The 13,476-nt window shown below is 38.5% G+C and overlaps 1 protein-coding gene across 7 annotated transcripts in view; it reads left to right on the top strand.

The window, feature by feature from the left end:
• The window catches only part of papolg (poly(A) polymerase gamma), a 62,033-nt gene that overhangs the window by 29,371 nt on the left and 19,186 nt on the right, over positions 1-13,476 (top strand). For 2 of the 7 annotated variants that reach the window (XR_011595026.1, XM_070889614.1), the window contains exons 19-23: positions 26-144; positions 224-441; positions 2,213-2,308; positions 3,198-3,254; positions 3,462-3,577. Coding sequence is in view for 6 of the 7 variants with exons in the window: in XM_070889614.1 (XP_070745715.1) it covers positions 26-144; positions 224-441; positions 2,213-2,308; positions 3,198-3,254; positions 3,462-3,560 (589 nt within the window). In the remaining variant the exon portion in view is untranslated. Of the gene's footprint in view, positions 1-25; positions 145-223; positions 442-2,212; positions 2,309-3,197; positions 3,255-3,461; positions 4,527-13,476 lie in introns of those variants that run through there. The other 5 variants (XM_070889618.1, XM_070889616.1, XM_070889619.1 and 2 more) reach the window with 4 other exon arrangements.

Consider the following 13,476-nt stretch of genomic DNA (forward strand, 5'->3'; position numbering starts at 1 on the left):
GAAGCATTCTATTTTTCTTTATTAGAAACAGTATTTCTCCTGGGAAAACGCAAGTTTCAGATGAAACAAAACTAACACCTAATGAAGGTGCTTCTCCAGAAACCCAGCTTGGCCAAGGGAAATCTATACCCGTTATTGGTGCAAGTATGTCAACTTATCGTAACTGATTTGCAGGATTACACATTGTGACTTTACGGATGTTAACTATCATCTTTTTTCTTAGAGAGTGATCTGGCTTCCACTGCAAATCCCTCTCCTCCTCCAGCTGTCTGTACCATTCCCACTGTTGTTGGGCGCAGTGTAATTCCTCGTTTGACATCTCCATCTAACCAGCCACTGCCAAATGGGACCAAGCTAAATACTAGCCCAAACAGCTCTTCGAAACGACCTCATTCTCCTACATTGGAAGAATCTCCGAAACGGCTTAAAGATCTCCAGTTGGTAAATGCCAGTAGGGTTTAGTCTATCCAGAACTTTTAGGATAATCAGTACTTTGAACTTTGATACAAGCATCAATGGTGTTTAATAAGTAGCAGTTGAGGGAGGAAGAGATTTTATAAATGAAATGGGTGATTGCCAAAACTTATTTATTCTTAGTTACCCTTTTTCCCAGTATGACCTTGATATATTTGTCCTTTTTTTTGCTTTCCAATTTCTTCTATTTCAATTTACTGTTTGTATCTTGGACCTGTCTGGTGATTCTACACACTGTGAAACCTGGAAATTGTGGGGTGTTTTAATTGTTCTGGTACTGACTAGAACTAGTAGCAGACTAAACTTAGAAGCTAATTTTGTATTTTTAGATGAACTAGTCTGTAATCTCACTTATTTTCTTAATGCAATTCTTTTCCTGTATGCTTTTAATTAATTTTCTACGCAACTTTCAATATCTGCATGGAAGGATGTTGGTTACAAATTAAAAAGAAATGTTAAAATTGCTTTGTGCCCCACCTCTTCCCTTCCTCAATCTTTTTTTTTTACAGTTTACATTTGGGATTCACCAGCCTAGTGTGATTTTAGAAAATATTTCTATTGACTAATTGTTACAAATGTTCAATGAACATAATACAAACTGCTCTTAAATTAAGGGATTGTGTTGAGCTCCAGAGTGAAAGAACTGTATTTTATTGCTACCAAGCTGACATTCTGAGATGGCCACCTTTGATAAAGAGCATTGATTTTTCAGACAATACAAAGTAAACTTATTACTGTTTAGGGAAAATTCTGAAGTGCTACTGATTCATGCATTTGAGGAAGTGATGGTTGGGTCAGTACCAATGAGAATTTTGGTGCTTAAATAAAATTACACCACAAATGGTAGGAGAGTGTCATTTGAGCATATATTTTTATTATTTGTTCTCCGCATGTGGCAATGCTGGAAAGTCCATATTTATGCCCATCTCCATTTGCCTTGAGACATTGTGGGTAGGCCTTGTCTTTGAACTGCTGCAGTCCTTGTGGCAGTGGTGCTGTTGGGTGAGGCATTCCAGGATATTGACCCAGTGACGATGAAGGAGTAGTGATGTATGTCTAAGCTAGCATAGTCTGTGACTTGGAGGGGATGGTGTTCTGATGACATTGCTGCTCTTGTCCTTGTCAGTGGTAGAGGTTGCAGGTGAGGGTGGTGCTGTCAAAGTAAGCTTGGTAAGTTGCTGCAGTGCATTCTCTAGATAGTGTATATAGAGCAGCCAATGATGGAAAGGATGGATATTCCCAGGGGCACTGATCTGTCCTGAATGATGTTCAGCTGCGTTGTTATGTTTGCATCCACAAGGCAAGCGGTAAGCCTTGTATCACACTCCTGACTTGAGCCGTGTAGAGGGTGGAGAGGCTTCGATCGGTTAGGAGGTGAGCCATTCTGCTGTGAATTGCAAAGCAGCATATTGCTAAAAGATGAATTCTCAGTGTAGGATTAGAGTTACAAAGCAGGAGCTTGATGAAGGTTACAGTCATTTTATTTGTAATGTACAAATTGCAGGAATATTTTTCTTTTACAGCCCTTTGTTAAGATGACATTAGCTCTGAGCAATATTTTTTTTCTTTGCAAAACAAAGTTGGGGACACTTGCTCCCCAGGAACCGCAGTTAGTATTAGCACTGACTGGCTTATCAAATGTGGCATTTTTTAATCTAGCATTAGATTACATTTTTTTTAATTTACTGTGGGAGACTAGAATATGGTCTAAATATTTTTTTCTTTACTATCCTTTTAGATGTGTGCCATTGAGCCAGACGATTCTAATTTCAAACAACCTCATTCATCTAATGAAGAGGACAGACAGAAATCTCTCAAAGATGGACAGGTAGTGGTAACTACACCTGAAGGTTGACTACAAGGGTGTTCATGGTGGGTGGGGGGGGGTTAATTTCTTGCTGGTTAAAAGGGACCCTTCACTTGCATCTGAAACTGCATAGCTTTACCTTTTGGAACAAGTGAACATGTCAGTAAATGTATCAATTCATTTATATATGGTTCTCTCCACAACTACAAATTCAGCCCTCTCTCCCAGCCAGATTATCATTAATGTTAACTATTTGAAATATTACATATTTAACAATGCTGCCTGTTGTGGGATATTTCTGGAGAATGTGTGTGGGTGAAGTGTTCATTCACTGGACAGTAGATATACAAATATGTCTTCTGCATGAAAGGCAGTTTGTGCAGGATGATACACTTGTAATCTTGCTTTAAATGTATTTTACAGTCTGTATTATTCAGTTCTAGACTGTATAAATGTTTGTACAAGACATTCAACTTACTTTTAGCTTGATATTTAATTTCACTATTGGTTTGACAAGTGGTACTATCAACAAGACTTAAGTGATATTTGTGTGTTTTTTTGTTGCCTTATGGGGAAATGCTTGTTGTGGCTCAGCACTTCACCTGTTGCCACAGCTGACATCAATCTGACTGGCTGAATTCTAATTTGAAATACCACAAATAGCTGGAGTACTCTGTATGCATCAGTGGATATTCAGTTCTCTTAATGTCTGGTTCAACTGTTTGCCATTTTAAGCAGTAGAATCAACACTAATTTTTAAAAACATTTTAATGCATTCAAAGTGGACGGAAACAAAGTTAATCAAAATTCTAAGTTTTATATGGTGAGAGTTTGATGTTGACACTTGCCTTCACCCATCTGACTGTGTGAAATTTGTTTTGCTTCAATTGATTAAACTGTTGTCTGTATGTAACAGGACAACCACGAAGAAGTGAAATCCATGCCCATTCCAACAATTGATACAAGATCACAGGTACTACCTATTAAATCTCTTTGTTCACAGGAAACGATGATTCTACGAGTAATGTCTGCACTCTCAACTTTCTGAAGATTCTTTTAAGGGAGCTAGAATGATTTTCACTCTTAAGTTAACACCTCTTGTACTTCTAGAATTCACCTTTAACAAGTGCAATTTAACATGCTTCTTTCTGTCCTTGTTTTGGTGCTGCTTTTCTTACAGAGACTACCTAGCAAGGAGCTGCCAGATGCATCTTCTCCAGTCCCCACGAGTAGCATACGTGTCATAAAAAATTCCATCAGACTAACCCTTAATCGGTAGCAACACTGTCTTGTCAGGTAAATGTAATTTGTAATTCTTAAACCATTCAAGCATGTCAGTTGTGTTTTGTTAAAATTTACCCTGAACTAAAAAGTGGAGCACTGCTATGTAATTATAATCCTGGCTTGGTGTTAATGCCAGAAGGTGGGTTGGTCAAGTCTACTCCACTATACATTTTGGAGAGCAGATGCTAGCAGGAATATCAGAAGTATAATTTGATTTCCACTTCAAAGCACGTAAATACTGATGACTGTCTCTGCTGGTTAACCAACATCCATAAACTTGAGGCCTTTTTTTAAAAAAAAGAGAAAGGAGGTGGGGGGGGGAAATCAAAGCCTTAAATGGATGGAATAGCTTCTGGCCTCGTAGATCAGCCGGTGTCACTGGACACATTTTGTCTCTGCCCTGAATTATGCATTGCATTATATGTGTGTAAATACTTGTGAACAGCCTTTTATTGAAAAATCAGTATTGCATTGACAGTTCTTTTCAGAAGGCTGAAGTGTAATTTTAATAATTGTAAAATAACAAAAAAAAACTTGTCCTGTGATGTATTTTTATGTCCCCCCCCCCTCAATGTTTTGTGTATATAACAAAAAACAACAAAAAAATGTAGTCTATTTTAGTTATTGGGTTTTGAGGTTAAAATCTTTACAGTTGCAGAATTGCATCACTATTCAGGAAACCATTTACAGGCAATTGTTTTTGATTACTTCTATATGCTAGTCACTGTTTCAGTTGCTAACACTGGCCAATGACAAGTCTGCTGATTTCTAGTGTGTGTATATAACATTGCATTTAAATGCCCACAAAACAGAATAAAAAGTTTAGTAATTGCCTAAAAATGTATGTTTTTCTGCTGTAACTTTCATTGTCATTGTGATTTACCTTTTCAAGTGCATTCAGTTGATTCTGTTTTGTAGGCCAAAAATCCATATGTATTTGAAAGAATATTTTTGTATTTACTGTATAAAAAAAAAACCTTCAAAAGAGTAAAAAAAAATCTTTAAAAACTTTGTTGTGTATTGCAAAATTTAGTAATAACTGAACTTGCTGTGGCTTAGGTGGTTGAAATTTGAATCCCAATCTCCATTAACACCCTATTGCTTTTACATTATCATTTTGGATTCTGTAAGGCTCCCGTCCAAATACTAGCACCAACATTTACATGGCTGAATTTGATTGCCTCATTGGTCTACAATTGTTACAATGAGAAACTGGATTTCTGAGTCTGCACTCTGATAGCGGAGCCAGATTTAGCAGTGCTTGCTCAGGAATGCCGATCTGTCTGCAGAATCTGAACTAAGACGGCGCCAATCTAAAAGGAACTAAACTTAACTAATCATGCCTAAGCCAAACTTCGGGGAATGACGAATGGTTTCCTTTGCTGCTCAATATGCCATTTTGTGAAATTGATCTAATAGTATTTTGCTCGCATCTGGGGTAAGATCTATGGACTGCTAACCTGTTTATAGATGTCGATCAGAAGTGAAATCTTGGCCAATTCAAATATAAAAGAAGCGGTAGACAAGTTCTCCTTTGAAGTAATATTATTCTCAAAGAAGTACTATCCAGTGGAAGAGTGAACCATTTTTATGTGGTAATTCTTTTGCTCTTAACAGCTTAAATATCCTTGCATTCTGGAATTATCAGGTGAACTTCTGGGATTGATTCCACAGTCAGACTGCACTGGTGGAGAACATCACTCTCGGAGCATTGGTTGGGAAATCACCAGGCCTGCAGTACCTAATTTTTCCATCCATTCTGTGCTGGGGATGTCTGACCATGGAATCAGCCCTGTGTAAACACACCAGTGCATCATGCCACCTACTCGCACATTGGTTTTCTGTGTGGAAAAAAATTCTCGCCAATGAGATGGGACCAAGTAGAGGACAGGTCCTTTTTCTTTTAAGAGAAGGGAAAATCACAGAGATTCACAAGGGAATTTAACCCCCAAAAAGGGGTTGGGTGAGATGTGAAAATTTTTTAAAATCTCCAACCCGCCCACTTCCGGTTGTAATGGAGGTAGGATGGGAGCGAGCAACCAATCCACTCCCAGGAGACGGGTTGGTTATTTAAATACTATAATGAGGCGGAGTGCCTCAGATTTTCTATCTTCCAGATTTAACGCTGGCTGGGTTTCCTGGGCCTTGGGGAAACCATGCAGCTAAAGGGAGGCAAGCACTGTTATGTGGAAGAGGAAAGTGCTTTTCCAGCACTGCTTATAGACTGGGAAAAGCAGGAGTGCATCCCCCGCACCCCCCCAGGCACCCTATCTGCTCCTGGGCTGCAGCCTCTGGGGCATTCCCCGCCTGGCAGAGCCAAGCCTGTCACTTAAGCTTCTGGACAGGGAACCTGCTGGAGGGAAAACAAGACGCACACACCATGCAGGGGCCCACAACTCCCTCCTATCCACCCCCAGCTCGGAAAACCTGGCCCAGTCAAAATCTGGGCCAAAGTCTCCACTAATCTGCAATTGCCCACTATTTGTGACTGGCAAAGATTTGAAAGCTGGCTGTCAGCTCCATTGTTCTGGCTGGGAAAGGAGAGGGAAGCAAACATACAGATATTAAAAGGGCAAAACTCGTGGATTGTTGTACATTTTCTTGATATGCAAATTTATTTTGTTACATTAGAGCCTGTCAATTAATGCTGGGTGCTTCTGACCTGCAAACCTTAAAATTACAAGCACTTTAATCTGCTGAGCAATTGAATTCTGACCTGAGCCTAAGTTTACTTAACAATTGACTTTGTGGCCTAAAGAGACAAAATTCCATTTTTGCAGCAGAATGTATTCTGCATTGTATAATACTCCTGTCCTTGAAACAGTACATCCCTACAGGAAGTGAAAACAGTGCATGGGGGGCAATCTGCTAGTGAAAGTTTAAAACAATGCTTTGCTTGATACTCTTGAGATAAAATGGCAAATGATGTACAAATTTCTGCTATGCTTGCACCTCAAATTTCATATAAAATGGCCATAAATCGTAGGGTACAGCAATCAGTAGGTTGCAAGCAGATATGAAAATTTGTAACAGTGAAGCTCAAACCCCTAATCAAATTGGTAGTCAGTAGCAATCAATTTTCTAAGGCCAATCAATCAAAAATCTCCGAATATATTTTTGAAAATCACTTACTAATAGAAATGGGGTCCGTAATGAGACGAAAATTTGAAGAAAATAATTAGATTTACCTATGCAATTGCATTTTCTGTGTTGGAAATTAGTCTAATGTTTTTATGTAAAGCCTGTGTTTATGCAGGAATCCAGAGTCTTCTGTCAATGCAAGTCCCAGAGCAGTCACTTTTAGCTGACTAACCAGGGTAGCAGATGACAGAACCCTGCATGCACATGTGCCTACAACGTCTTAAAAACTTTTATAGTTGACACGAAGAAAGATCATTTACACAGCATGCCAGAACTTTGTTTATAAGCCTTGCCCCTCTAATGGAAAATTACTGAGCATGACCACCCCGATAAATCATTTTTAAGATTGTGAAAATGAGATTTTCTTTTAAGCATGGATTTTCAGTTTTTGAGGTAATAATCCTGGGGGAAATAATAGATTTACTGTATTCAACTGGTTGTAACGTGTGACACATGCATGCCAAATTTCAAAGTGGAATCTTTATATTTTGTGATGTATTCAAAATGGTTACAGGAGCTGCCTTTTATTTGTTCTGGGAACTCAATCATTTAAACAGATAGGAAGAACTTAAACATTTATTCAAGTTAGAAATGTTTTGAATATCTTTTAAGAAAAGGTTATACATGTGTACATTTGCAGATATGGTAAAGGAAATCTGCAAATATATATCTTGGATTTCACTGAAAAGCAAAAACCCTAGATAGATGAACAGTAAAATGCTGTTTCTTTTTGTGATATGTAACTACTATTTAATTATCTACCTGCCATGGATAAGAGAGTACTCTTTTTTTTTTTTTCTCTTTCCTCCTCCTCTCTTTCTCCCGCCCCCCCCACCCAAACAACCTGTAAACTGACTCGCTGTGAGCACTGCTATGGGGATTTGCTGGTGTGTCCAGCATATGATGCATGCAAGATGTCGTGCTTTATTACACATGAAAAAATGTTTGAGGAAGAAAGCAGATTATTGTTCTTGAACCTGAAACTTGCAGCTGGTTATAATTGCTCTCTTGTTTATAAGGAGCAGCAATTACTTGCATTTTCCTAGAAGAACAATGGCCATAGAGAGATGGGTCAAGTTATCAACTTAACGTTACAACTGTACTCCAAATTCCTGATTGCCTGGGAAGTCATAGGAAATCTGCTTACAAATTTAAGATTCGGTGAATAATAAATCGGTAACCTCCTACACCTGCATTGTCTCTGTATACTTGTATGATTGCTTGATTCGTTTTACACTCTTGAGCAATTGCACAACAGTTGTGATACACTTCGCAATCTTGCAGCTATCAAATAAAATAAAAAAATGTAACCCTTCCCAACTTTTACTCTTGCACGTTCTTGGTCTTAAAAACACAAACTGCTGTCTAATCACTAACTCCCATGTAATATTTAAAGATGAGATTCTGAAGAGGGCTTGACAGGGTAGATGCAGAAAGGATGTTTTCCCCTCGTGGGGGAATCTAGAACTAGGGGGCATAGTTTCAGAATAAGGGGTCGCCCATTTAAAATGGAAATGAGGAAGAATTTCTTCCCTCGGGGTTGTGAATCTTTGGAATTCTCTGCCCCAGAGAGCTGTGGAGGCTGGGTCATTGAATATATTTAAGGTGGCGATAAACAGATTTTTGAATGATAAGGGAGTCGGGCTATGGGGAGCGGACCGGGAAGTAGGAGTTGAGGTCAAGATCAGATCAGCCATGATCTTATTGAATGGCGGAGCAGGCTCGAGGGGCCAAATGGCCTGCTCCTGCTCCTATTTCTTACGTTATTACGGTCCCAGACCACTTCCATGGCTACTTCGAGGCGCTTGAGCAGCGGGGGATTTGATCGCTCATTTTCCTCTCTGGGGAAAGGGCCACTTAGCTACTCACAGCAGTGTGGCTGAGAGTTGGATCCCATTGCTCTGTGCTTCTACACATTGGTGTTCCAGTACACTGCAAACATTAGAAATCAATGGCATAGTTGGTCTTAACATACCAGCAAGATGTTAAATAAATAACAGTTTTAGTTTCAGAAGTTTATGCCGAATCTTATGTTTTCTCCTTTTCAAAACCTTGTGGTTTGGAATTAAAAATACATAGATATCATTTGACAAAGTAAATCCCATTTCAAGGAACATCACTGTTGGTGACCAACAAAGGTGATTCATTCTGTCACATGGATCAATTCTATGGTGTCATTCAATTTAGATATATATCGGGGACTGTAATGGTCAGATTTTAATTAGTTTGACAAAAACTAAATTCTCATTGTGCTTCACTCCTTGGCTCTTCCTGAACAAAGATGTATATCTGTCTGATATCTTTTTAAAAGGATCCTTCTATGCTTATTATATACTGAGATGGTGTTACCCATTCTTAACTTGACGAGCCTAGCTCACTCAGTTCTCAGAACACTGGTGTGCCCAATGAGTCCTTTGTCTCTGCTCTTCGTAAATTCAATTATTAGCCTTTTTGGTTTTCCCAGAATTCATAGTGTCATTTAGTAGTCCACTTTTACTACACGGTACAAGTCCATTAAAGAATGGGTAGTTTCTTGATGCAGTAATGCAATGTGTGTGATTACAAATCCATATTCCAATATCTGGTGGAAAAAGACAGATTTTTGACCATTTTTCTCATTTCTATCTTTGCATATGACTCAATGCTGTAATGGATTTCAATTTAGAAATCCCTTTTTTCTTTATAAAAAAAAAATGTTCAGACATTGACATGGATTGAACCTTCCTTCCAGCTTTCTATGATTTAGTACAGGTCCAAAACCACATGGTAAATTTACTCATTAAGCCATTACAGGAAGCTAATTCATTAACATTTTTTCTCACCATGGATTACCTGAAACCCAAACTCTTGATTGCTACAGCAACCATACCATGTATATGTTGGTTAAATTTATCCTGTAGAAAAAAAATGGATAAGCAGATTTTTGTTTTGAGGTGTAAATGCATGTTTTAAATCTAGCAGCTACAGAGTATATGCAGTTTTTGGATACATTTATTTACCTGTACTGCTGAGTTGCCGTTCTAAATATTTTACAACTTTGCAGGTGAATTGTTCACAGTGTGTTGAACCTTCTATCTTGAATCTCACTAATTCTCTCCGGCAAATCTTAAACACATCACTAATGCATTTATTTCTATTATAAACAGCAGGCCTGCCTTGCATATCCAGGTGTAGTTTCCCTGTAGATGAATATTGCAGCTTGAGCTTGAGTTGCTTTGATTTGATTTTCCTTCATTAACTAGACTGCAATGAGTTCTAGAACTCCTCTCATTCTGCCATGTCAGTTGGTAGCACCCTCGCCTCTAAGCCAGAAGGTTGTGGGTTCAAATATCTAGGCTGACACTTCATGCAGTACTGAGGGAGTGCTGCACTGTTGGAGGTGCTGTCTTTCGGATGAGACGTTAAACCGAGACCCCTGTCCGATCTCTCAAGTGGATGTAAAAGATCCCATAGCACTATTTTGAAGACATGCAGGGGAGTTATCCCCAGTATCCTGGCTGATGCTTCCCCTCAAACAACATCACTAAAACAGATTATCTGGTCATTATCACATTGCTGTTTGTGGCTTGCTGTGTGCAAATTGGCTGCCGCGTTCCTATTTTGCAACAGTGACTATACTTCATTGGCTGTAAAGTGCTTTGGGACATCTGATTGTCGTGAAAGGCTCTATAGAAATGCAAGCTTTTCCTTCTTTTTTTTTTATATTCTACCAAATTCCAACAATAGGATATTGTACTTTTTTAGTGCTCAGTGAACCACAGGCTCTCCTTTTGGAAAAGTATACAAATTTTCACTGAATAATACAATCCATGCTTTTGAAATTATAGGTGCATATTTAATTTATTTTTTTTCATACTGGAGTGCTGCTCTAGTGAGAACCTACAGCATACAGCCATTTGAAGAAAACAAAGAAGCTGAGGGGAATAAAAGAGTTAATTCCCTGAATGAGCTGTTAATATTTTAATATGGTCTGTTTTCCCTGCCATTTGCTTGGTTGGTTCTAGAGATGTAGGTTGTGCTGTTGCACTTTATCTTTTTCTTGGCAACTAAGGTAAAAATTTGAGTCTGGAAAGAGGGAAATGAGATTGAGGAGTGTGTCAATGAAGAACAACTGAGCTGTTACTGTGATAAGAGTGTATTGTTGGAAGGGAGAGAGTGTGAGTCTCCTAGAAAATTAGTGGAATTGTTTTATTACAAGTAAATGCCAATGATCACACTTGCTATTGTCAAGAGCTAATATAGACTTCCCAGATGCACTTAGCAGAGAATCAGTGATTTGATGTGAACTTCAACTTTTTACACACTACTCATTCAAAAACCATTGAAAAAGTTCCACCTTGTTGAATGCGATGTAACTTGAGTTTTTAACAACTCTGGAAACTAATTTTAGAAGTGTAGTTCCCTCCATTTCATAATTCCATAGATTTTTTAAATTATTTTTAAAAATTGTTATTTCTGCTATTACCTTAAACCCAAGTGTGTCCCACTCTTTATTTTGCTCTTTGCAAAATGATTAAAAAGTGCTTTTTACTTCCTGGTTTGCTGTCGGAGAATTCCTCGGTCTGATTGGCTGCTCAACTTGCTTGATGTCTTCACTGTTCCTGGATGCCACAGATCCCCTATAGATGGTACCCGAATGAAATTGATGTCTTCTAAATCGTTGTGGGCAGCTTTCTTCAAGGTCACCGGCAAGTGCCGTCTCTTCACCGGTGACCTCCAAATCCAGGCCATAATTTCTCAACCTTATCAACAGCTGGCGACATTTTTTGCAGTACCCCTTGAAGAGGGTGTTTCCCCTTTACCAAGGATCCTGGCTGACGCCACATCCTTGCCAAATTTAAGGATGTAACCTGATGCATATAAATCAATGCCAAGCGATGCAATTTGGGAGGAGAAAAGTCATAGAAGGATGAATTGATTAAATTCTAAAAACAGGAAATTGAACATGGTTGTAAACTAATCAAAGAACAAAAAGTACCAGACAGGTGTCAGATTAGCTTGCTTATTGGAGGGGGGGGGGGTTGTTGTTGGCGGAGAATGATCTTGGGGCATTTAAGGAACAATTGCTATGTGATCTAGTGCTAGAGACAGATTAGACAATCTTTGTTTGGTGGGGTACTAAGGCACTTTATTTGCTACCAAAATCCAATGGATTGAGAAAGGAGATATCTCCCAAAAAAGAGTTAAATTCATGGGGGAATGTTTAGTCTTATTTTAAAGATTGGAGTTGGGGATACTTATTTTTTTTCAAATAAAATAAATGAGTGAAAGAAACCAATCCAACATTTAATATACTGATTATAGTGCCATATTGAGAGAAAATTAATGTCGTTATGAGGGGGAAGTGCATCTGCCACTGGTAAATTCTGTTGCCACCAGAAATGCAGTGTGGCTAAGAAACATAAGATGTCATTGAATTAAAAAAAAATGAACAAAAATCATTAAACAAATATAAACACCAAGCTGGTTAGGTAATCATCTTAAAAGGACAGCAGTAAAGCCTGATGCAGTCAATATGCATTGGGTTTGGTCCAGCAAACATTCCCCTAATTATATATGCTAAAGGTGAGAAGAGGCAAACGGTAAACTAAAATACAGAAATTCGGTTATTTGTCCAGACCTATAGTTCTAAAGTTGAGCCCCTAGGATTTTGACTTGGAAATAAAAAGAATTGTATTTCAAAGCTGTTCACAATAAATTACTTTACGTAACTGTCACTGCACTTTAATCAACTGAGATCTATTTTACACACAGCAAGCTCCCAGAACAGTAGTGAAATAGGCCAGTTAGTCATTTTTTTGATGGTGGTTGAAGGAGGAATATTGGCCAAGACACTGGAAGAACTCCTCTTAAAATAGCGCCAAGGAATATTTAACAACCACTAAATGTGGCCTTATTTTAACAGTTTGAAGGCCAGTACCTGCGAATATACTACATTAGTACCAGAGCACAATCTAGATTGGAATTCTAAAGTGGCGATTGAACCTACAACCTTCTTCCTCCAATGTGAGTGTACTAACAGCTGCAAATATGGGTACTGATGTCTGTTGAAAGGAAAAGGAGAAAATTACATTCACTATGCAACTTTTTAGTCCTTTTCACTTGAGCTTGGTGAATGGGTTGCCTTGGTCAAAGACTGAATGTAGTTTTTCTGGTAAGATTCTGAGTTTAGGATCGAAGGTTTGAGTATGCCAACCCAGCAGTTGAAGGGAAGAAAACGTGATTGCAATAATTTTAAGTATGAGAAAATACCTACTGGATTAAAACCAATCCTGAAGACTAACCTCTTCCATGATATGGCCATGATATGTAGATTGGAAGATGAATCTGATTTACTACAAGAGTGCAGATGATTTTGATGCGAATTGAACATGTCATAATTGACCAGGATCACAAGTTCAGATGCAGGTTCCTGTGGTCCATTTACTCTCCTTACAGATTATGAACTCTACTGTCATTCCACAATTTAAACATCCAGCTTAACATAGAGACAGGACTTTAGTTTAACGTCTCGCCTAAAGGTAAGCACCTCTCTCAATATCGCATTATCTCAGTGATTTGGAACTCAAACCCACAACCTTTTGACTTGGAGACAAGACTGCTACCTCCAAGCTAAGCTGACCTTCAGGAGGCAAAGAATTAAGAGAATTCCTTTCTGAATGCAGTGACCTGCTGGGATACAATTTCTCAAACACCTCACCCATGTGCCTGCTCTTGCTGTGAGTCTACATAGTAATCATTTATGATCGTCTATTTGGGCCTGATAATAT

This window comes from Pristiophorus japonicus, chromosome 9, assembly GCF_044704955.1.
Source record: "Pristiophorus japonicus isolate sPriJap1 chromosome 9, sPriJap1.hap1, whole genome shotgun sequence".
NCBI lineage: Eukaryota > Metazoa > Chordata > Chondrichthyes > Pristiophoridae > Pristiophorus > Pristiophorus japonicus.